A 24,804-nucleotide genomic window follows, 5' to 3' on the forward strand; every position below is an offset into this window, starting at 1 on the left:
CAAAGGGGGAGTGGCCGTCGAGGGCTGGGACTCTCTGGTTATGTGTGCTTAGAGCGCACATCAAATAACAAATTAACGATGACGACGCCACAGGAGCCGCAATCGTTTCTATTTGTTTCCTTTTTTTTTTTGTGAGTGTGTGGGTGGGTGAGGGGGAATATCCTTCCGGAAATGCCTGCAAATATTTGCACTGAATCGCTGAATGAATGATTTGAATGAATAACTCACGACGACTAATGATGAGTGTGGTTAGCGTATCGAGAATTGCTCGAGTTCTTGGAAAATTGAGGAAATTATTAGGAAATTGGGGCAATATTTAGAGCATTACTTAGCTATAACAGGCGGTTATTAAGGATAAGAGATAAAAGTTCTAAGGAGAAGGCTTGATGGCTTAAAGAAACTAGCATTAAGATATCCTGGAAGAAGTTGTTTAGTTTAAAAATATTTTATATATCAGTTCTTGTAGAGATCTTTCTATAGATCGACTTCTTATAAATAGATTAGTAGACTTCCTTGGAAAATCCTTTACAAAATGTATAATTCCCCGACTTGGACTACGATTTGTGATTCCTCTTGAGACAGTGATGCTCTCCCGACAAAAGCCGAGTGCCTTTGGGGAATTGATAATTAGATTTGCCTGTCCTGTGGTGACATCAATGGAGATATTGGATTTAAAGGACGATAAGTTTGAATGCCTTTGAATGGAAATCGACAGGTTGTGGTTGTGTGTGCGGGGGAAAGGACCCCTTCCATCCAACCATTGCTTTTGAATTTCATTCTAGAAACGTTCCCAATGGGAAGCTTGACAAAGTCATATAGCAAGAGACCCATTCCCCTAACACACTTGGCCTCATCCCAGTACTGGGAAGTACTGGTAGTCCTGGTAGTCTTGCCTTCGTCCTGCGTCCTTCTGCTTACGACTCATTTGCGTTTGGCGCCCGTAAAGCAATTATGACCCAATTGGTTTGGCTTTGGTTTGCAGTACCCTCCTCTGCTCAAGCCCCTCCGCCCTCTTTCTGCACTCCCCTTGGTCCTGGCCAACTCCTTGTCGTGTGTTTAACCTGATTTGTGTTCAGCCAGGACAGCACTGACAAAAACTATAGGGTCTTGAGAGGGAAATTGTTATTTTCTTATTTTTATTTTTTCTTAAATTATACAAATATTTCTTTTAAAAATTAAGTTGATAATTTTTTTTATATTTATTTTCTCTCAGTGTAATCATGCAAAAATATATGTTAGTTCCCCATTACGTCTTGGATGTGTATAACTGGCCATGGACGTGCTCAGATAACACCAGTTCCTGGCGGTGGGTTGGGGGTGGCTCAGGGAAGGGCCAAAGGATTCCGGATACGGATGCCAATGCGGGTGGATGTCCCCTCCCCGCCCCTCTCCAACCTCAATCCTCCTCATCCTCCTCATCCTTTCGCTTTGTGCCCGAGATGCAATGAAATTATCACTTTCAATTGCAATTGCCACACACTCGCCGATTCAGTAGGGGGAGGGCATGGCAGGTGGCAGGAGGCTGGTTGCTGGTGGCAGGGGCAGTTAGCATGGTAGGGGCAGAGTAGTGGCTGGTAAAGTGGGTTGCGGAGCTGCTACCAGATTGAAGAGGCTCTGGGCAGGTGTTGAGTGCACGTAGCTCGGCTCTGGTCGCTTTTATGTCTGCACGTGGGAGACACACCCACGCTCTAACTAGTGCCCTCTCCCTTGCCCAGTCATTGCCTCTCACTCACACTTTGAAGTCTCGGCAGCTCCTTAGAATCCTGGCTGGCTAAGGACCCTGTTCCTGCAATTCCAAGTGATTTTGTAATAGTTTTTTGCTAGGATTGGAATCCAATACTTAGCTGCCATATAGCTGATTGATCGGATATGCTATAACTTTTGTTTTTAAATTTAGAGAGTTCGGATTTTGTTTGAATGCTATTTTGGGCAAAATATTACGACCTAGCAACTTTCATGAAGATCCTATAAGGGAAAATCCCATTTTCAAGGGATCCCATCACAAAAATGGACAAAAAATCTAAAAAATGTTTTGTCTCAGGATTTTGGAGAATCGATCTAGAAATCGTTTAAGGTACTCCGCTTGAGAATCGGATGAGAATCGGGGAAGATATAGCCATCATTGTGGGTTTCCCTATAGGGAAAAACCCCATTTTCAAGGGATCTGACAAGTATATCCCATGTTGGCGATATCTATCTGTTTTAACTGAACACAAATATCTCGACGTTTTGGGAGAAAATCGGGGTTTTTGACTTTCAACTTGACTTTTTGACTTTATTGTTCAAAGGCAGAGCCTTGGGGCCGATCCTTAAATGTCTAAGATTCTAAATTTTGGTTTCCGACCTTCTCAAACTTTTTGCAGTGAAATTGGGAATTTTATTCAAGAAATATAAGAGGACAGTTTATTAAGATAAGATATTATTAAGATATTATAGTCTGTTTTAATGAATATTTACAAACTTTATAATTTTTAAAAATATTTCATTTTCCAAGTCCGTTTTAAAATGATGTTTTCTTTTTTCAATCTGTTCTTCGGATGTACATTTCAATGAAATCCCTTTGGCGGATTATATGCCCAGAACTGAAATAATAGAATTTAAAAATTATTTTAATTTAGTTATTTTAGAAATTTCCAGTTGGAGATGAAACGAAATAAAAACCAAAATAGAATACACACCTTATAGAAGAATCGAACCACCAGCCATAGCCCACTTCCTTCGCCAAATTACGATGAGGAACTCCATCCTCGTCTCGATCGAAGGTGGAAAATTTGGAGCCCTGCTTAGGGCTCATCGCGCCGTGTCCATCACAATTGCCAATACTTTTCACCTTGTACCCGTCGCTTCTATCGCCCACAATAAAGTGGTCGCATCTGCTTTGCCCCACACTGGTGTATAAAAGCACTTCATAACGCTTTCCACTGGTCAGATGGTGCAATCGATTGAGTCCAATAAAGAATTTATCTTCCCACCTAGTCCCGGCATATCCGAATCCACGTTCATAAACCTCATACGTGCGATTAAATATTTTTGAATAAAACGATTTTGTATAAACAGTCAACCATCCAGATCCAAAATCCGAATCTGAATAACAAACCACTTTAAACGGGTCTGAGCCTGGTAGTTGGATTTCGCGGAGGACTATTCTTTCTTTTTGGTTTCGTGGACAAGGATCTGGAAAATCTGAAAAATTCGTTATGTTATTTTGCAAATAACTGGGTTCTTTCGACTTACCTATGGTTTCTGTTTTGGGCGTCGTCTCAATCTTAATATTAGGCAGTGGAGTTGTTGGGATCTCCCCAGTTTCGACTTCCGATTTTGTTGGATTATTTTCATGAATTCCTCCAATCTTTACTATTTTTCCCAACTTGGCAATGTCTTCGCGGAACTGATTAGTCAACGTAGCAAGTTCACTTTTTTCTTTTAGTTCCCTAATTTGATCTTTTAGGAGGTCGATTTCCTTATTTTTCTGATTTATTAGATTGTCAACTTCCTGCTGCTTCGAATGCAACTGCGCATATTTAACTTTCTCATCACTAAGTTGACTCTGCACTTCCGAATTCTTTCTCACCAAGTCCGAAAAATCCAGTTGGCATTTGGATATCTGGGCATATTGTTTTAGATCCTCGCTCTGCAAATCCGAGTATCGTTTCTGAAGTTCCGAATAGTCTGTCTTGCACCTTAGGAGCTGGGCATCCTTTTCGTTGGTGTTCTCAAAATAGCGTAGACCCTCTTTCTGCAATTCTGTGTAATCAGCCCTGCACTTTAGGAGCTGCGCATCCCTCTCGTTACTTTTCTCGAAGTATCGTAGTAGAGGTTTCACGATCGGATAACAAACTGACGCGCATTCATCTTCCTGCTCTTCGGAGAGGTAGCATGACTGTGGAAGTAAAATTTAAATTAATTTTTAAAATAAAACACTCAAAATAGCTATTACTTACTTCTTCCAATCCCAAGGAGGCAGAAATTAGGAAAATGGCAGAAATTAGGGCCACGGGGAAGATCATCTTGTATTTTTTTTATTGAGCAGAACTTTCTACTGAAAGAGTCTCTGGGAATATTTCAACTGATGCCGCGAGTCTTGGAGCTCCGACTTTTTATAGCCATCCTTGGCCATGAGCTTGAGCTTTAGTTTCTGATAAGAAATTGGGAAATACCCACACATATAGAAAAGCCAAAATATTCCACAGACAGAATTCGTACGGAAGGGATGTCAAAGGTTATTGGAGATTAGAGAGGAGTGATTAGCAACAAGATCTGGTTTATGTTTCTAGCTTTTTCTTGTTGGTATATATTAAGGCTATATATGTACATATGTATGTACATACTATATATACAATAAATTATTTATATATTACCTCACAACGTGTATGTTGTATGGTCTAATTAAGTCTTGAAATTTTCGGGATCGGCCGACTGTATCCTATAGCTGCCATATAACTGATTGATCGGAAATACCATAAAATTGGTGTTTTTAGACTAAGAGAGTTGCGAGAATCGAATGAAAATAAAGGAAATATATAGCCCATATCCATATATCTGTATGGACCCTATAGGGGAAACCCCATTTTAATGTCCATCACGAAAAATGGACAAAAAATTTAAAAAATATTTTGTCTCAGAATTTTGATGCAGAATGGTGGAGATCGATCTATAAATCGTTTGAGATACTCCTCTTGAGAATCGGATGAGAATTGGGGAAGATATAGCCATCACTGTGGACCCTATAGTGGGACTATAGCCTATAGCTGCCATATTTAAAGATGAAGCTTAGGACTTTTTTTTAAGTTTTTGTATTTCGATAAGTTTTTTTTATAATAAAATATGTTCATAAAGTTCTCAAATTAAAATTTAAAAAATAATATTTATTGCCAACATCCTGACAAGAATGTGTATGACCTGCCTGGGCTCTTACCAAATTGGACTCGACTGACGACCGACAAGGACTGGCTCCTTGTGCTCCTTCCTGCTCCTTGTTGGCGTCTCTGTTTAATTTTTAGTCCGCCATTTGCCATTTGCATTGCATACTTTTGTGCGATGCATTGCGTTCATTTAATTGCAACGCTGTCGCCGAGGACCAAGGAAATTGGAGGGGGGGGCGGCTGAGAGGGGCAGAAGGATATAGGAGAGTCAGCTAGGATGATGCTGAAGCCGAAGCTGTCCTTTTGTGTGACAAACCAACTGTGGACTGCCTGCTGTTGACTGAAAGATATATGATGCCAAGCTCAAAAGGCGAAATTCGTTGCTCTTTTTTAAGGGACATGTCCTGCCTCCGGTACCGCTACCGCTACCACTCCTGCTTATCCTTTTTCGCATTCATATTTGTTTTGTCTTTGCGTTTTCTCTTTTTTTTTTTTGTGCAAATTAAATTCTTTGCTCTTTGCTCTTATTTTGTTTTTTATTTTATTTCTTTTTCTTCCATTTAACTAAGTTCTTAATCAGGCAGATACCCCTTAGCTCCCCGGAGCCCCTCTGCGACAACTGTCACTGACAGATAGTCTGAATACTTTTTGGGCGAAAAGGCCTGACTGGATGGCTGGATGGCAAGGATCTAGCCAAACACCCCACAGGGTGCTGACCCATTAAGAAATGTGTGCAAATGGAGCATGCATGCATAGAATTCTGAATGGGAATCAGCCAAGGAAAACACTTAACACAGAGTGCCCCTTCTGCCAAGTCCTGCCATGCCCTGCCCTGCCATGTCCTGGCCATGTCCTGGCCATGCCCTGCCCTGTCCTGCTCTGCCTTGCCCCATTTTGTTGATTTTAGAATTTAGCTTAAAAATAACCAAAATAGAAAAGGTAATGATGTTGTGGTTTCTGGTTATTTCAATGGTAATATAATACTTGGGGATAACTTTGGTAGTTCTGGGGGCACTAGTTGTGGGAAAGTGTGAGATTTTTATTAAAGGGGTTTCTGAATTTCAGTTATGAATAGATTAAGGATTGCATTTTTTAAACTAGAAAGTATTCTATTCATAATTAAGACGATAGAAAACTTAGAAAGAAAAGGAAGATACTTAGTTTCTAAAGAGTGTTACTTATACATGCCTTACATATATGTTAGGTAGTTAACTATATTAAGTATCTAAAATATTGTTTATATTTTCTTATAAAAATAAGCTTAAAATATCAATAAATTTCTTTCAATAATACCAAAAGCGTAACTTTTAAGAAGTAAATGAAATAACTTTTGAATAACATTTTTAATAAAAGATACTAGATTTAAAGTATTAGAGGAGTCATCACCCGCTTATAAAACCAACATGGATATATTATTGAAATATTTATGGAACTATTATACTTTTTTGGGAACTGTTATAAAAACTTTTAGGGAAATTAACATAGAAACCATAAAAGAAACTTTTAGAAAGAACCATAGATCTTTACCGGTTACCATACATTATAGAAACTATAGACCTATTTATTTACTTATTTTATTTACTTTATTTACTTTCTAAGCTAAAAACAAGTTAAAAATCATAACCGTTACAAACCCGATGCAAATGTCTTATTAAAAGTCTAAAAAAAGGTATTCAGGAGTACCGGATATTATATGTATATTATAGGAACTATAACCACATCTCCTTCTTTTCATCCCTACGCTCATTTCATCCCTACGCTCATTTAAAAGCTAAAGTGAGATCCTTTACACCTAAAGGATCTTTACACCTAAAGGATCCTAATTAAAATACCTCATCGATAGTCTTTAAAAATTGCAATAAAGGGAGTACCAGGCTCTCCTCATATATTCCACATATATCTTGTATTATAGGAACAGTAGCCCTCTATCCTTGTTTTCCTCTTAAGACTTGAGAAAAAGTTTAAGGCCATAATCTTTCCATTACTTAAATCTCTCTTTAAAAACCTACAAAATTTAATAGGGCAGTACCTGGTACATAAACTTTAGCCCTCTGTTCTTTTATTTCTTTCATCATCATCATCATATATTTTTCATCATCAAAAGTGCATTAATCCAAGCACATTGCCTACTTTTAGGCTTCAAATCAAACGATTTAAAATCTCTAGTGGTTTTCTAAACTAATTTTCCCAACCAATTGCAATTTGCTCATGATGCCCCAATTTAAATGAGTTGCTTTGCTTTGCGCGATGCGATGCGATGCGGTGCGGTGTGGTGAGCCAACTAATTTTTTTTTTTTTATGCTTTCGCCAAAAACTAATTTCAATTTCAATTGTTTAACTTTCTTCACTTTCTCCGCCACCTGCTGCCTGGCCTGGTGGCTGGCTGGCGTGCCCTCTCTCCTTTCTTTCTGCGGCAGCCTAGTTTCTGCTCCTGTTTCTGTGTTTTTGTTTTTTTCGCCTTGTTGTGCATATTGCATTGTAGCCTTTGGGTTTTTAATGAGCTGCAGGAATAATTTTCTTCATCATCATCGTCATCGTAGTCATCAGGAGCATTTCCTAGCTTTGTTTGTTGTTGGCCTGGCCTTGTGCCTATTTTAGATGTTTTTTTGCAAAAATAAAAAGAGGGCGGGGCATTAGGGACATCACAAAACTAAAAAACGAAAGCAAAAAAAAAAAAGGCAAAAAAAAGGGCTAGAAAGCGCGACCCTTGTCGCATTTTTTATACTTTGGCGGCTCATTAGCGGGTCACCGTCCGTCCCCTAAGGCCCCTAAATTTTTCTTGACTATTTCCCTTCTTTCTTCATTTCCTCCTCCAAAAAAAAAAAAATAAATGAAGAAAAATAGAAAATTATTTTCCCTTAGTCATCCTTTAGTTGGCAATGGGAAATTTTTGTATCTTGTCCGCAGTGCTGACAAAAGCAAAAGTGTTCAACAGGAAAGGAAAACTCTCACATCTCTCCATTTTGTGTAGAGGGATATAAACCCCTCTCTCTTACACTCTGCATATACCCCTCTCTCTCTCTCACTCTCTCTCGGTATATGTGTCTTGTCGCTGATAGCGCAAAAACTGTCAGATGATTATCGGAACTGGGGAACGCCTTTTGTCAACTTTATAAACGAGCTCATCTCGGCATGACGAAAGACTTGGACGCAGGCACGTCCATATCAGTTTACCCAACCAACCAACCAGTGGAGCTAACAGACAGAGAGGCATACAATCGCCTTGAGAGGCAGTGGTTTGGGATTCTACAGAATCATAAAGAAATCAATCTTGAGGAAATTGGAAAGAGTAATATCTGGAGTTTTAAATAAAAGAAAGAAAAGCTTAGGTCTGATTTTAGTGACAAATATTTCTTAAAAATAGTTAGGTTTCTTTAATAAACTAAGGTTTTTTTTTATATTTCAAGGCTTACGATTTAAAACCAGTTCATTTTATAATTTTCAAGTAGCTAGTTTTAGTTTTTACTAGTTCTTAGGTCTAGAATCTAAATAAAAGGTCTAAGCTGTGCTTAGATGTTTAAAGGTATTAGTATAGAACTTAGTATGGTATATAACTTACTATATAAAATTACTATAGCTCTATTAACCTTAGGGCTTAACCTTAACCTTACTACACTAGAAACCTTAGTATTTTTTATTTTTTACTTCAAGACCTCTATAATTCTTAACTATTTCTTACTAGTTATTTAAAGCTTTAAAGGATAGGACCTAGAAACAAGGTCTTAATGTTGCTTCGATTTTTACAAGTTAGCTTAGTATGACTGAATAAAGTTCTTTAAAGTTAAGTATATCTCAATAAATAAGTTTTGGCTTTCTATTGCCAGGCCTCTATAATTCTCTACTTGTTCTTAGAGTTCAAACTAGTTCAGGCTTTAAAAGAAAGTCCTTTAAAGCCTTTTTTAAGGATAAGGATCAGGATTATGATAATTTTAGGATCTTAAAGCCCAAACGTTGTCATTATTTTAGTTATAGTTTATAGCTCTACTCTTATTACCTTCTATTAACTATTTTGATAATTTTCGTGACACTGTAACCCTTGGCTTTAACCCTTAAGCTGGGTCATGCCTTCCGTACTCGCCTCTCCTCACTCGTCACTCGCCACTCGCCCTTTGCACACTTTGGCCGTTTCTGTTTGACTTGTTGGTTTGGTTGGCGTTCTTTTCTTAGCTGGTCCCTACTCCAGGCCTTCCCTTGCCCCTCACTTCCCCCCCCCCCCCCCCCCCAAAAAACCAACCCATCCCGACCCCCTCTTTTTTTTGTTGGTTACTAACGCCCCTGCACGCCTCTGGGGATTGCTGCTGTTAATTGGCTGCCACAATTTGACTTTTTGTCGCCTATCGGGCAAACAGAATCAGTTCTGGAGGGCAGGTCCATGGGCGACATCATCATTTCCCCCAACCCTTGCCCCCCAGCTCCCAACCCCCCCCTCTCGTCATCCCTTTTTGCACGTTTTCTTCCATTTCCGTTTCCGCCTTTTTGGTACTTTGTGGTGTGTGTGCGTGACTATCGAGCTGTGTGGCAGTTTTGCATGGAAAATTGAAAATTTTCACTTGATGTTTGACTATTGCCACGCCTCCCCCACCCCCCTGAAAATCGCTTTTTTTTTGTTTAAAGAGAAAATATAATAAGAAAAGGTATCTAAAGTTTACACAAAAAAAAAATGTGAAAAGGGAAAATTAGAAACATGAGAGAGTGAGGGATTGCGATGCAAACACTAAAAGGAAAACGTCACTCATACGCCATGTGGGCAAACAAATTTCTAATGTGATTTTCCGCTGTGCTGAAAGAGTGCTGCCTGGGTAGCCTGGGTTAGCCTGGTATAGCCTGGATAGCCTGGCGCTTCTGGGATCTGCGTTTTAGTGCAATTTTAACAAATTTTACAAACACACACACCAAGAGAGAGAGAGAGAGAGAAAGGGTAAGGGGAAAGTAGTGGAAAAAGAGCCACAAGGGCCTTGCCTTTATGATTTGATTTTTCGCTTTGTGCTCTCGCCGCCCCAACAGTGCAATTCCCATTTTCCCCAAATATATATGTATATAGTATATACCACTTTATATATATAGAGGGAGGACATTATAAACTTATCATAAAATAAAGTTAGCAGCTATTCAAACCGCAAATTTTTCGCAACGACTCGTTATTAAATCACCAGGTGTGGGAATATGTGTGTTTATGAGTGTGTATTTTAGTGTGTGTGTGTGCTCTGGAAAACTTAACAAAAGCAAAAATATTAAAAAGAAGGGGAAGAAACGGGCTGACACACACACACACACATCTAAGCACACACATCCTTACACTCACACTCTTAAAAGCGGTCGGAAAATGCAGGCAGCTGCACAAAATGGCTGCGACGGAACGGAAAATGTGAACAAGCTAAACGAAAAGTCGATTTCCCAAGAAAGCTCTTAGATATTCGAATGGTGAATGCTCTATAGTAGATTTTAGAAAGGGTACCTTTATATTTTAAGACTTATTTGAATTATAAAAGACTTATAAAATCTTTAAAAGACCCGTAAGAAATATTATTTGAGTATATTCTACTGGGGAGTTTTTAGTATTAATTAGGACTATCTTAAGAGCTTTAGTTATACCAGGAAGATCTGATAGTATTTTTAATAAAATTATTCCATAAATAGTTCATGTTTCTAAAATAGTAGTCCATGAATTAAATCATTAAATAATGTTCATCCTTATCTCGAATAATTTCCTCAACTTGGGATATATAAAATATAAGATAATATAAGGTATTAAAACCAGATTTGTTTTATCTAAAATTTTATAAAAAAAACTTTACGATAAATCTTATTTTTTAACAAAAATTTTAAAGATTTAAATAGGCATTTAAAGCTTTAAAATAATATCTCTTTAAAGGTAGGTTTACAAAAAGAAGTATATAGTAAAATAAGGGTTTAGTTCAATAAAAAAATTATAAAGAAACCCCTGAAGAAAAGTGTGGTTAAAAAAAACAAACAAATGAAAATTTATATAAAAAAAGGTTATTCCAAAACTTGAAAGAAAACCGCGTCAATTATCGTTTTAGAAAATACCTAAATCTTAGATTTACTTTTAGAAAAATATAGTATGAATAATACTACAAAAATACCATCAGAAAAAGATATATTTCTTTTTGCAAATCTAATAAGCTTTTAATTTAATCTAAAAAATGGATCATATCTAATTTTGTACTCTTTCTATAAACACATAATTGGAAGTAATCCCCATATACGTCGAAAGTATTACATTTCCTTGCCAACATTTTTGTTGCATTTTAATTTCCCCGAGTTGCATAGAAATCCTTCTTGCATGCCATTTTGAATAATGAATTTTTGCATATGCCGGGATAAGCCAGGATATGGCCAGGATTTCCATTATTTTCAGGGTATACAAAAGGTGGAAAGGTATCAGAACAGGAAAAGGGAAATGGTAGCGGTACCGGGACCGGGACCAGGACCAGGACCGGGAAAGGGAGCAGGAAAATTGAAGTTGTTAGAGAAAGAGTATGGGGGAGGAGGGAAAACATTGTCAAGCCAAAAAGCAGCAGCGTTGACATTTTCTCAACTTAATTAATTTTTGGCTGGTGGCACGGCTAATACGCACACACACACACACACACACTGCCATGCCATATAATAATTATATAGATGTGTACGTTTATTTATACGAGTACTTTGACTTTGGCACTTTTGTTTAGTTTTCGACTCGAATATTTTGGCACTTGATTAAATTTTGGGGAAGAGGCTGTAGAGGCTGTATAGGCCCATTAATATTTCCAGCAATCATGCAATTAAATTGGAGACTATTTCAGCCATAAATTAAATGAGCTTGAATGCCTGATAGCTTCCACCTGTCAAAGGTACACACACACATATATTAATGCTTTTTGTTTTTTAAAACGATTACCACACAGAGCGTTTTGGCTTTAAATGATTTATGAGGCAAAGTGGATTCTCGAATTGAGTTTGAAAAGGCCTTGGCATTGGCTTGACTTCATAAGGACTTTATTAGTAAATAAAATGCCGTAAAATACAAACAAGATACCAAGAGGAGGGGGGCGCAGGCCAAAAAAAAAAAAAGGATAAGAGCTTTAGTCGGCCGTAGGCCATTCTGTCCATTGTCCTTGGGTTGCTGGATGGCTGGCTGGGTTGCTTGCTTGGATCTGAATCCTGTGCCCCTTTTATCCTTTATCCGGCTGTTGGCGTTGCTGTTGCCGTTGCACTCAAGACCGCTTTTGTGCACTGCGATTTGCATAATAGCATGCCCCATGCCCCATGCCCCTCCTCTCCTTCGAGCACAAAAGAGTCGACGCGGGCCAAGCATCTGGAATGTCGATGCACAACATCCTACCACTGGCATTGGCCTGCCCGGGCCAACGACGACTTAAGTGGATTACAGCGGCAACTTGTTGGCTGAGTAAAAGGATCCGGTTTCTGGATTCCGGAGATCCACGGGTTCAGTGTTCAATAAACAGACTAGACCTTCCCGAAAAAAAGAAAGTGCCATAGGATAAGAGGGATATCCTGTCCCAAGATCACTGAAAAATATTAACAACAAGTTTAAGCCTTTTTTTTTATAAAAGAGACTCTCTCTTGAGATTAAATCTTCAATTCTTAATTCTTTTTAAAATTTTAGTCACAACTATCCTTTGATTTTTTCTCAGTTTCTTGCACTTTTGGGCAGATGAGCCTCGAGGAGCTGCTCTCTGGCTTGGATTCCCACATTGTAGAGCTCTTTGCTGGCTTATGGATTTTCCATTCCAGCCAGAACCTCACCATCCTTTTGGTTTTTCCTCAAAAAAAAAGTAGAAAAAATAGCAGCATTATCGATACGCGGCGTATACGCAATATATAAGGATATAGTCTAAGAAAGAGAGGAAAAAGGACGATGAGCAGCAATTAGCCAACGGCTTCTTGAGCAAAAGAATGTTTTCAGATTGGAGTCCTTGGCTATCCCTAAGAGCTTGGTGCTTGCAGCCTGGTGTTTGTGTGTCTGTGTCCTGGTCACATAATTTAAAACTCTCGCCCAAGTGCAATTTAAAAAGTTTGTTTGCTGCCTTCGTTTACAACGCGTCGCCAGCTCAGAAATTGTTTTCATTCCTTGTCGTCCTTAGTGTCCTTTTAGCTTCTGTTCCTCCCCCTGTTTCTGCATTTTATTCTCTTCACTGGCCGTGCTGTAGTTATGCAGTTGCCTAGCAAATAATAACTTCCGCCTTGGCTGCTTTGACTAAGAAATGAAATGATTACAAAAAAACAGGACGAAACAGGACCTGTTCTACCAGTCTGCTACTGCTACCATTGCACATTTTATTACTGTGAAGTGAACAAAAGTCTAGAAAGTTTTTTTTTGGTAAAAAATTAAAGAAATAATTAGTATATGATATCCGGTACGCTCTTACGCTGAGGAACGTACCCTTTCTTGGGCTTGGAAAGTACCGGGTATTAAAACTAAAACTGCAACTTTATTACCAAGACAAGGATGAAAAGTTTCCCTTAAGGAATCAGGAACCACCCCCCGCCCGGGCTGATAGTTATCCTTATGTACTGCTAATAAGTACAACAAATAACATGGTCCTCCTCTCGCTTCCTTCCCACAAAAGGAAGACATAAATAAATAACATCTATTATCCTTAGCCCGTTACCCATCCAGCCAACCGCCGCCTCCGGCACTCGAGGGTTAAGCGAGCCCGCCCACTTGATAGTTTTTCCTCAGAACCACGTTGGAGAGCTGGAGAGCTCGTTGCCTCGCACTCATTTTCAGTCGATGGAGCGCGAGCGTCTGAAGAGCACTTTTCCCCCAAAAACTTTTTCGAGTTGATCGAAAAATAAAGAGCCCGGCACGAGAGGCAACCCTACCCTAACCAACCAACCACCCAGCCACCCACCAATTCATTATGTTGTATGACAACTCTCTTTTATTTTTTTCGGCCAACAAATCGTGTGGAAAAGTTTGGAAAAACTCCTGAAAAGAAAATCAAAGTGCTGGCCATTAATTACAGCAATTTTTTTAAATTCTTAAGAAAAGGCTTTGATTTTATGGAAGATTTGCAAGCAAAAGTTTATTCCCAAAATACTTAACTGGATGACCAAATTAAATGGTAGCTTTAGTGACAGCTATGACTCCATTGCCCCAACCACTTCCAGTTAAACTTATACCTCTGATACTGCTTGCACTTGCCACCGCCACTGCTAGTGCCACTGCCACTTCCGTTTCCGCTTCCAATGGCAGCCATTAGATTAACTCAATCGGAGTGGCCACGGCCATACTGGCCCACTGGCACTGTGTCATGCATTTTTCATGACATGCCACCAGCTCTGCTCAGCTGCTCAACTAAATTAACAAAATCAATCATCATCAGTGTGCCTGCCGGGGACAGGTGGCATGCAGAGAGAAAAATAAGGTGATATTTGGTTAGAATTTGGGAAAATTATTAGGAAAATTAAATTTATTCTAGAGCTTTTAAATACATCGTTTTAGAATCTTGTCTTTCTGTGTGAGAATTATTGCTTGTAGAGCCCATTCACAAATTCGTTATTTTTAGTCAGTATTTGTTGTGGCATTGAGATTAGAATGTGTTTGAGAGCCTTTTAGATGCTGACAGACCTTCCATAAAATATAAGTAAAATATAATATATAGTAATACACAAAACAACAAGAATATATAAAAATAATGATAGATACCAAGTTTCAAATTTTTTTTGAATGACTTATTGTTATTATTTTTTGAGACTGAATCGAGGAGCGTTCATAGCTAGTAGTAGTGACTCTCCACGAATTAGGAGTCAAGCGAGTATTATTATGAATTCGTTTAAAGAACTTACTAAAAAAATATTTAAAAGTAAACTATAAATAATAATCCATAAATAATATTAGATACTATAAATTCTTTGAAAGACTTAAAAAATTTGTAGCGAGTAGTAGCATCGAGTGGTGGGCCTCAAAAAATGCACTATTCAGTGAGAATTCTTTTATGGCTTTGATTTCGCTAATAGAATTTAGATAAAATAAAAAGAACAATAAATACCAATCTCTAAAGAAAAAATATTTATTCTATTCTAATAGACCCCTATTTTTCTCAGTACACCCTTGCCCAATAACCACCATATGTTGCTTTTCTCACACGGCGCAAGTTGGCTCTAAAAATAAGTATAAAATATTGGTAACAATGAAAAAAAATAATACATATGGCCTGGAATACAAACGGGCATCATTATTCCAGGCCATACATCATTCAAAAAATAAAATTGTATGTTGTAATTTTTGAAAAAGAATTGAAGGATTCACATAGCAAGTGCTAAGAGGCAGCTCCTACTATATCAAGTATACGCCCTGGTGTACGACGACAAGTTTCAATTTCAATTTCGTTGGGACTCTGGACTATTTTTAATTATGGCAGTGTCGGAAACTCTTTGGCAGAGTTTGTTGTTTCCTCTTCTTCTCTTTAGATTTTTTTTCTGTCACATTTTCAGGGCACACATGCCACGCCTCTTGGTGCCTAACGCCCACGTCCTTTTTTTTGGCTCTTTATGTGAAGTTTTTAATTAACTGCCTTACAAAGATTTTCCTTCTTCCGGTAGGTATTTTTTTTTTATTTATTTTGTGTCGTTTTTGGAATGGCCTGGTCGGTTCCCGCAAATTGACTTTTTTTTTTTGGGGGGAGCTAGGGAGCTGACTGGGTTCCTACTTTGTTGGATTTTTGGTTTTTTTTTTTTGCTAGCTGGCGGAATTTAATAAGCCAGAAATGCCGCCGCCGAACCGAAATAAATTTGAAAAATCAGCAAACTGGTGGCGTTCGCTAATTAAAGTCGTCCCCTCTCACTCTTGGCTATTATTTTTGACTCCCTCTTGGTCTTTTTTGGTATTTTTTGCGTCAGGAACTCCCTCTAAAATGCTAAAAGCATATGGCCACACCCACACAGCCCACAGCCCGCAGCTAATGACAAATGGTTGTCAGTTTGTCAGTTCTATTTTTTTTTGTCAGGCTGCAACAACTGCAGGCGACTCTACGAACAGAAAGAGATGGCCATAAAGGACAGGGAAAGAGATGGACAAACTTTTTTTTTATTTGGGAGCACCTATTTTCAGAGGCCAATAGGGCAAACTATGGAGTTCTTTTGAAATGAATTGGAAGTAATGAATGGTGGGGTTACAAAAAAAATTATATATATATATAGGTATGTGTGGGGAGAAGTAGAGCCGGAGCCAGCAGCTGGCTTTGCCTGTGCAATTAACTGTAAAAATGCTGTCACAATATTTAAAAGTTTTAATTGTTTGTTCAATTGCAATTGCAATTTCAAACTGGCGCCCAACTTTGCACTTTGTGTTTGTCTCTCTCTCCATCTCTCTATCTCTATCTCTGTCTGTGTCTCTTTCTATATTTGTGTTGTTTTAAAGTTGATTCGCCAAAAGTTAAATAGAAAAAAAATGAATTCAAAATGAAAAGTGCAACTTCTCTGACTTTTGTTGCAAGTACAGACATAAAAAAAAAAAAAAACCAAAAAAAAAAAGAATAATTTAACATGAATATATCGCATTTCATGGAGTCATACATCAACCAGCAGGCTGCTTTTCGGAGGGTAGGTAGGGGAGGTGTGGCCGGCGGCAAGTGACAGCACTAACATAAACCACAATAATATCCAAAGTCATGAAGGAAGTAACCAAGTGTGAATTTTCGGTTTATGCCTTGCGAACCCGAGCGTTGCTTGCTTTTCCCTCCGCTTTTCCGCCATTTCCCACTTTTCCTCAGGCGATGTTCTTTCTCCCTTCCTGTTCCGGCCTGGGTCAGGATTATATGTATATCGTTAAACATACCTATATATATAGTTATAGTGGTGTATATATTTAGGTTCTAACTCTAGGCCATGGTGGCTTTGTTTTGTTCACTTCTCTGGTGAAACTGTTTAGGAACTAAGATGTTTAACAATAATTTAGTTTTAACTTTAAATGGTTTTATTTTAATTTTTAAAGGAAATTATATATTTAAGAGATTTTTTTAGTATAATTCGATTTTTTTAATGTAGAGATTTTTTTGGTACATTTTTAAATAATTTAAAATCATATCCAGAATACTTGGCATGATCCTAAAAAGAAGAGTTTTAGGTTTAAGATCATGGCTTTTAGCTTTAAAATAAAGTATACACATGTAGATATAGATAATATTACCGTCTTTATTAAAATAATTTAAAAAAAATCAACCATGAAAGGTCTAAAAAAAAAATACAAGCTTGAAAATACAATACAATAGAAAAATACAAAGCATGCAATTCGTCACCTTGTGTTTTGTCATCTACAGAGATACTAGTATTTCTCCTATTTTAAGTATAATATGGAATATGCTTTTTGGTATATCTCTTTTATTTTATTATTATTATTTATTATTTTATTTTCTTTTATTTTAAGTATTTTATTTCCTCTTATTTAAATATATTCTTTCAGTCTATTGCATAAAAAAGAAGGACTTTTGATAAAAATATCTTTAAAAATAAACAAATTTGTCTTTAAAATATTAAACTTATAGTTATAGTAATAAGAGTATATTGTTATATTATTTTTAGTGTTTTATTTTAGTATTTAAATCATATCTTGTCTACAAAACCCAAACTTTCGAAGGCAGCGCACAGTGTCGGACTCATTGTGGCTTGATTCCTGTATTTTTTTTTTTCTGTTTTTTTCTTTTCGAGTTCATCCGGTGGTCCGGGCGCCCCCCTTTCCATTTCGCTGCCCCACCGCCACTGGCCGCTTGGCTGGGCACCCCTTGCAGTTGTTTTATTTGCGCTTCCGTTTCGCGGACAGTTTGCTTTGCTGTTTTTACTTCATTTCTTTCCTTTTTTTTTTGCTCCATCTTTTTCGCTCCCCATCTAACTGTCTCTGTCTATTTTATTTTTTTTTATTTTTTTGTCTTATTTTTTTTACGTAGAACAGAAAAATGTTGCAACAAAACATTTACGACGTCATCGTTTCACAATTTTTGTGTTGCGACTCCCCAGCAGTGCCCCCCTCCTGGTGGCCCAGAATTCTTGTTGTTCTGCTTGGTGTGTTTGTTGTGTGTGTGTGTTTCTTGAAATAAAAATTGTTGTTGTCGCTCTGGTTCTTCATGTTGTTGTACAAGGCCCGACGCCTGACGCCTGACACCCACGCCGCCTCCGCCCACCCGTAGTGTTGCAAAAAAAAAAAAAAGTGGCAAAAAAAAAAAGGAAGAAAATAGTGGTAGCGGGGAGCCAAACCTTGTGTCATTTATCATGCATTTCCACTTTTGGCTTCCGTCGACCGGGACGTGGCCCGCACAGACAAATGTACAACGACAGGCGGACAGACGGACGGAGAAATGGACAAGCGGACAGGCGGACAAATGGACAAGCGGACGGACAGTAGGGGGAGCCAAGAAAAAAAAGCAGTTGTAATAAAAAAGGGAGCCACCCAGAGAATGTGGCTTTAAAAAGTGAATGTTATCATTGAAAACATTGAGGGTTTTTTTTTAGATTAAAGGAAAGTTTTAAGAATTATTATTTTTAAATATATTTCTTAATCTAAAAATCTTTAAAGACATAGGGCTTTCGAAATCCATAAATAAATTCTTATTTTAACACGAATGGACATGTTTCTAAACTGCTTTCCTTTTATGCACTGCTTAGCTAAGCTCCAATAGAACTGCTTAGTCATACATGTACAAAAACAGACTAATTTCTCGTTATAGCTTAACTAATCAGAACTCAATTAAGAGAAAATAAATGGCAAACACTCCAAAACCTATAACCAGAAAAAACTGCCATACATTTCTGCCACAAAAATATCTAATTTATTGGCAAAAAAACGCAAACTAAAAACTCATATCTCATCAATTTTAATTGCCAACAGAAATTGTACATCTAATTAGTAAATAAAATGGCCAAAATAGGAATTCCATTTGCCATTAAAATTTATCATTCAAGCATACTGCTTACATATGTTGATTTTTCCTATTCAGTTTTCATTTAATTTGAAATAAATATTAATAATTTTAAGTACGCTTCAACTAGTTTGGGGGAGGGCTGGCGATTTCTATTTTTTAGGCCTATTCATGGGCTTGGTTTGCCGCTTGGGGCGGCATTGTGGAACAAATGGAAAAACGACACAAATCATAGACAGCCAGACGACCAATTTATGGGTTTTCATTTGCTGGACGATTTCCTTTCAAGCTTCTCCTTTTTCTGGCCAAAAAAGTTTCCATTTCCGGTTTGGAAAATGAACGGGAAATCTTTAAACGAAAATTGAAAATTAATCAAAACGAGCGGCACTTCTCTCTTCGTAACATTTTCCGCTACTGGCCTTTTTTGGTTAAAAAAAAAAGCACAAAAATCTACAGAGTTGCCAAGTCATTTGAGAAATTTGAATATGGAAATGTTTTCATCCCCCAGTTGGAGACTCTGTCTGGATGTGGATTGAAAAAATTATGAAAAAGTTCTTGAAATTGTTGGAAAAAGGGCAATTGATTAAGGGGGGGGTGGTCTCTGTGCAGGACCTTGACTGTGATGAAGTGTCGCCACCAGGAGGGCACACCGTCCACCATCATGAGTTGGCATTAAATTTTTTCTGAAGCGACAAGGTCTCTGAAAAATTGCTGGAGATTTCTAGTCTAAATGATTTTTATTATTTTACTTTGATGGAGTGACAGACTACCTAGAGCTGCAAACGATTCTACTTTTAGTGAATCGAGTAAATTCGATTCGATTCTGAAAAAGATCGATTTAAATCGATTTAGATCGAAAAAATAAATATATAAATATATATGCTCAAAAATTGTAGAGGAAAACATAAGCCTTTAAACAATAATATAAATACAGAGTTCTTGAGATCAACAGTTTTTTATTTACTTATTCTTATTAATTGTTATATTTCAGACAGCCATTGGTTTTTACTTGTGAAAACAAGTTTATCCACATTCTTAGCCTTTAAGGCTGCTCGGCGGTCAGTCACGATACATCCAGCCCTGCTGAAGGTCCTTTCTGATTCAGTTGAGCAAGCTGGAACACATAGGTTTTTTAAAGCTATTTTTTTGAGAGATTCCATCCTAATATCTTGCACCTGTAAGAAATATTTAGAATTGCAAATTAGACTAGATTTATCACAAAATGAAATCTAAACAACAAACCTTCCAATAGTCTAACGGGCTTATATTTGGCGTCGCGTGGTTGGCTTCTAAATATTGTCGGAGCACAATAATGGCATCCGACATTGGGGTTTTAATTTTATTTGCAATTTTGGATTGCATAAACGAAAAGTATGCGTTGTTTTCGGTGTGTGTTGGTGGTTCAGATACTTTAAGGTTGGTCATTCCGGCCATTTCTTTGCGGATGGCTTCCACTGCCGAGTCCGCATTACTAGCGCTCCGAAATGCCTCCTTCTTAAAACGGGGATCCAACATTGTGGCCACCTTTGTTACAGAACGTCCCTCATACTCAAAAAGACGACGATTGATCCCATTCAAAAGGGCGTTTCGAACTTCGAAACCTTCAGTTGTTTTAATTAAGTTATCCATGGAACTTAAGCGATGATGAAGATCTGCCGATACGGGAATGATTAGAGAGATCGTTTCGTAGGTGCTACCTGATACGCGATTGGTTGCTTCATCAAACGGACCAAGGATATACTCCAAGTCTGTTAGGACAGATATTTCTTCGGCCGTTAATGGTGGAGGTGCTTTCATTGTCTCCAGTAACACCCGAGAAACAGCATCTCTAATCTTTAGAATGCGAACTATCATTTTGTGGCAACTGTTCCATCGTGTTGCCACTTCTTGAACGAGACCATAACATTCATTGTTAGTCTGGGCCGTTTTCAACTTTGCATATGCATTTGAACTAGATTTGAAAAAACCTACGATTCGCTTGCATTTGGATAATACGTCCTTAACGCTTTCACTGATCAGTGCATCTTGCACTATAAGATTCAACGTGTGCGCAAAGCAAGGCAAGTGACGTTTCTCTAGCAAGGTGCAGGCTTTGATCATTGAAGACGCATTGTCTGTCACTATTGACGTGACTTTATGAAACAAGTTCCAATCGACCAGTATTGCTCGTAAGGATTCCGCAATGTTCTCAGAGTTCTGGTTAGTCTCGCAAAGTAATTTATTGGTTGACAGGACGGCACTTTTTATTTGGAATGTATCGGTCACGAAGTGGCAGGTCACAGTCAAATAGTGGTCATTGGCACGACTTGTCCAACCATCAGTGGTTATTGCACAATGACTTACATTTTCCAGCATTACATTAAGTTTTCTCTTCATCTCTCCATACAGGTTTTCCAAAAGAACCGAGCTTAATGTTGTTCTACTTGGCAATACATACTGGGGATCCAAGCACCGGACAAAATTCCGAAATCCGGTGTCCTCCACAACACGAAACGGCTGCAAATCTGTTGCAACCATTTTCATTAGAGCCTCGTCCAATTTCGCTTTTCGTGTTGACCCCAAAGCATCACCCTTGGTGGTAGCCACATTCAGAAATGAACCCAGGGTTTGCTCGGACTTTGGCGTTGTGATCGTGGTTGGGTGTGATCGTTTCAGGTGGTTTATTAAATTTGTTGTGTTCCCACCTGTTTTATATACTTGACTGCACAGCAGACACTTTGCACTGTTTCCTTCTAATTGACTGAAGTGTTTCCAAACGTAAGAACGGCATTTTTTTTTGGCAGCGGGCTCGTTTTCCTTTGCAGAGTCTTCTTCCGCGCAGCTGCGCTTTTCTAAAAGTTAAAAAAGACATGGTAATACAAAATCTTCGTCATATATGTATATGTATATGTACCTGGTAAACGAAAAAATGAGCTCATCCTTACTCGTCCTGAATCCACACACTGAATCTAAAACTGTTAAAAAATCATTACTTTAAATGAATTATATTACTTTAAAACAATTTTTTCGTTTACTTACATTCTTCTCGCCTTCCTTCGAAAATTTCTTTGTTAAAGTGACAGATTGCTCGATGCATCGATTCACTAAAGTAGGAATCGATGTTCTCGCTCAACTCAAAAACATCGATGTAATCGATTTAAGATCGAATCGTTTGCAGCTCTAAGACTACCTTGACTTCTAGGATATAGAACCCCCCCTCCCATTAAAATATCCATAATATTAAGTGTGTAGTGTATATTTACTGGCGAAAGCAAACAGGCTCTGTACAAACACATCACATGTGATATTCAAACATTTCTAGAAAATCATTACAAGTGTAGAAAAGAAAGCCAAACAGCAGTTGCTTCCTATTTCGGGGTTGTCTTGAAAACGCTTCTTGTTAATATTATCATTGCGAGAATAATAACAGTGTATCTTGATTTGTGGTCGAGGATTGACCTTTGTGTAATAGTGTTGACTTAGTTTTCCGCTCCAGTGTTGACAGTGAGAAGATCAGGTTTGCAGAGATATCAAATCATCAAATTGCAACATAATGGCGATCAACAAAACATTATGTCCCATTATGTTGCAACTAGTGAGCTAAGCTAGTGAGGCTTAAGGGTAACAAGAGAGTGTGTCCATCGTCAGAATCATTTTGAGAATCATAGTGGTCAGTTCAATGGTCGAGATCTATAAACCATTGACTTGACGGATGTATAGTGTTGACATAAGTAACATTAACTTCCAAATTTTTCATCAGTATTATCCTACATCAGCATCATTCAAATTCAACAGCTCAACTTGAACATTGCCGTACTACGTCTTATCGTAGGCTTCTAAACTCTGTAGTAACTTTCAAAATTTCTCAGCGATATAGAATTCTTCAGTTTCCATCAAAATCCATTAATTTCCGTCATAAACTGTGGACCATCGAGCTTAACACGATCCGAAGGGGATCCATTTAGATTCATTTCACGATACATATTACTAGTGTGAGCATAAAACGTGTTTATATGCCTCCAGTGTGACCTAAGCTCGGCGAACAGTGTGCCCGTTCTGCTAGAATCTAGCAAGAACGCGGCATCACAACGGTAAAGTGTTGAAATTGTAGCTCTCGTGTCTGGGGGTGTACTGTTCTTCTTGGCTCGGTATCAGCGTTTTCATACTTTTCCATTTCCTCAATTTACGGTTAACTGTTAAGGACGAGGCGTGTCCTTGCTCACACGGCATTAAGTGCAATTTTTTAGTGTCTATAACTGCTCCTCCTTTATGGCAGCCTGTGCTCCGGGCTCTTCACCCTCTTCGTCGTCATCGATGACTATGATGTCCATGATGTCCATGATGTCCACAGTATGGCCGTCGAAGTAGATGTTATAATCCATATCGTCTTTATCCTCTGGCTCCTCCTTCGGCTCTTGCGGCTCCTGCGGCTCCTGCGAATTCTGGATATACTCCTCACGGGTCCTTGGTACGAAGATGCCATTGAGGCGTGCCTCCTCGCTTGACTCCAACGCCTGCTGACGGACTATGTCCTCGTACTCCGTATCCTCGCCCCTGCTCTCCCGCCAGCGCCTATACATGCCAGCGGCCTCCACATTAGCAGGGGACATGGTGTTCGGCTCGTTCAAGAGCGAAATAACCGACAGGAGAATGGTGCGAACGCTCTGGGCGGGATTCCAGCGCTCGCACGGCAATTCTCCGCCGACGGAGTCGTCAGTGGGTGGATGCAGTATCGAGATGCATAGCATCCCGCTGGTATACACGTTGGGATGCCACACCTTGGTCTCGAAGCACAGTGTGGGCGGGTAGTACGGGTAGTCGGGGGGAAACTTCATTCGCGCCTTGAAGTAGCCGCCCTCGTACAGGGTGTCGGGCGGCCCGTAGATACCCACCGCCCATTCGAATAGGTTGTTCTCATCGACCAGGGCCACGGTGAAGCCCTCCACCATCTGGTCCTGAAGGCGTTTGTACTCGAGGGCCAGTGCCCTCTTGGCCATTTCCGAGCTGTAGGCCATGTCGCTAGCAGGTCACGGTAGTTTTCTAGAAAAAAAATTAATTTTTTTTTTTGTAAATTTTGGCTGAAATATTTTTATTTTCACAAATTTTTATTTACTTTTTAATTTATATATATATTTTTTTTGACACTTGATTTTTGGGCGAAATTATTATTTTTTCACTGATATTTTTTTCGGAATTTAAATTTTATTTTGTATTAAATTTTTTTGTGTTACTCCGCCGAGCTCCAGGACTGGAATGAATAATAGTTTGGCGTTTGTTTAGGACTCCAAAAATTGAAAAGTTCCACAGCCTACTTGATTTTAGAAATATTTTAACTTTTCGATTTTATTTTATTTATTCAAATTATTTTAATCGTTTATCGATATCTCTCTATTTGCAGAACAATAATATTGTAACAACACTTACTCCAGCTATGGGCTTGTCATCGATGAGCAACAGGATGGCGATCCTGACCCTGGCGATCCTCGCCAGCTGCGGCTACACCGTGGATGCCTACTCCAGTGCGTATACTTGATATTTCTTTTATTTTTTTCTGGAACGACTTGAAGATCCAGATTTTAGTTTTTATTTTTTTCTTTAAAAAGTATTTTGTCTAGAAACGTCTTTCTAAAAAAAAACCAAAAGTATTTCCTTTCCAAGTAAAAAAATTCATGCCTTCATCAAAACTCCATCATTGTCATTTGAGATATAAGATACCCAAGTAATTCCAATTCTTAAGCAGGTTTTATAATTTCCAATATTTTCGTTTTCTTTTATTTTATTTTTATGTCTATGATTTTCAACCTAAACAACCTGAACAACCTCTCAACAACCAACATATACACTAAAACCACAAAAAATACCAAAAAACAAAAAAAAATACTATATAAAAAATATAAAGAGTACGGTCGTGGATGCGGCGATATCGGTTGCTTGCCAACCGAGGAGTGCATCATCACCAGCGATTCGTGCAGCTACAACCAGAGGGATGGCAAGGATTGCGGCAGCTATCCGACCTGTAAGCGCAAGACAGGATCCACCAACAGCAGCCCCAACTCGGCCTCGCCCTCGGCCAATCCGTCAGG

General features: G+C 38.4%; 4 protein-coding genes and 1 pseudogene across 8 annotated transcripts in view; 2 read left to right on the plus strand and 3 right to left on the minus strand.

Annotated features, from left to right (window-relative positions):
- Positions 1 to 4,048, minus strand: part of LOC122321908 (angiopoietin-related protein 3-like) — a 61,718-nt gene extending 57,670 nt beyond the window's left edge. The window contains exons 1-2 of the mRNA XM_070282902.1: positions 3,942 to 4,048; positions 3,235 to 3,880 (exon numbers count right to left, since the gene is read on the minus strand). Of these exons, the coding sequence (XP_070139003.1) occupies positions 3,235 to 3,880; positions 3,942 to 4,007 (712 nt within the window). The 5' untranslated portion in view covers positions 4,008 to 4,048. The remainder of the gene's footprint in view (positions 1 to 3,234; positions 3,881 to 3,941) is intronic.
- LOC108133603 (fibrinogen alpha chain-like) overlaps positions 1 to 24,804 on the plus strand; it is a 204,949-nt gene that overhangs the window by 123,688 nt on the left and 56,457 nt on the right. The gene's annotated exons all lie outside the window — the stretch shown is intronic.
- The window catches only part of Mnr (Membrane-bound Notch regulator), a 137,157-nt gene that overhangs the window by 105,551 nt on the left and 6,802 nt on the right, over positions 1 to 24,804 (plus strand). For 4 of the 5 annotated variants that reach the window (XM_070282904.1, XM_017232662.3, XM_017232663.3 and 1 more), the window contains 2 exons: positions 24,120 to 24,240; positions 24,621 to 24,803. In XM_070282904.1, the coding sequence (XP_070139005.1) occupies positions 24,153 to 24,240; positions 24,621 to 24,803 (271 nt within the window). In that variant the 5' untranslated portion in view covers positions 24,120 to 24,152. Of the gene's footprint in view, positions 1 to 24,116; positions 24,241 to 24,620; position 24,804 lie in introns of those variants that run through there. The other variant, XM_070282903.1, reaches the window with a different exon arrangement.
- Positions 19,679 to 21,899, minus strand: LOC108133630 (E3 SUMO-protein ligase ZBED1-like). The gene is made up of 4 exons (XM_043212970.2): positions 21,761 to 21,899; positions 21,636 to 21,696; positions 19,985 to 21,573; positions 19,679 to 19,917 (listed from the first exon to the last, which is right to left on the minus strand). The coding sequence occupies exons 2-4, from the start codon at positions 21,658 to 21,660 to the stop codon at positions 19,723 to 19,725; spliced, it is 1,809 nt and encodes a 602-aa protein (XP_043068905.2). The 5' UTR covers positions 21,661 to 21,696; positions 21,761 to 21,899; the 3' UTR covers positions 19,679 to 19,722.
- LOC108119468 (ubiquitin-conjugating enzyme E2 R1 pseudogene) lies at positions 21,962 to 24,162 on the minus strand (annotated as a pseudogene).

The sequence above is a fragment of the Drosophila bipectinata genome, chromosome XR (assembly GCF_030179905.1).
Source record: "Drosophila bipectinata strain 14024-0381.07 chromosome XR, DbipHiC1v2, whole genome shotgun sequence".
NCBI classification, from domain to species: domain Eukaryota; kingdom Metazoa; phylum Arthropoda; class Insecta; order Diptera; family Drosophilidae; genus Drosophila; species Drosophila bipectinata.

Excerpts from the sequence above, each read along its gene's own strand:
- LOC108133630 (XM_043212970.2), bottom strand. The coding sequence starts at position 21,660 with ATGAGCTCATTTTTTCGTTTACCAG. Across the intron at positions 21,574-21,635 it reads CTCATTTTTTCGTTTACCAG|AAAAGCGCAGCTGCGCGGAA; the intron begins GTACATATACAT and ends TTTAACTTTTAG. Across the intron at positions 19,918-19,984 it reads GCCCGTTAGACTATTGGAAG|GTGCAAGATATTAGGATGGA; the intron begins GTTTGTTGTTTA and ends TATTTCTTACAG.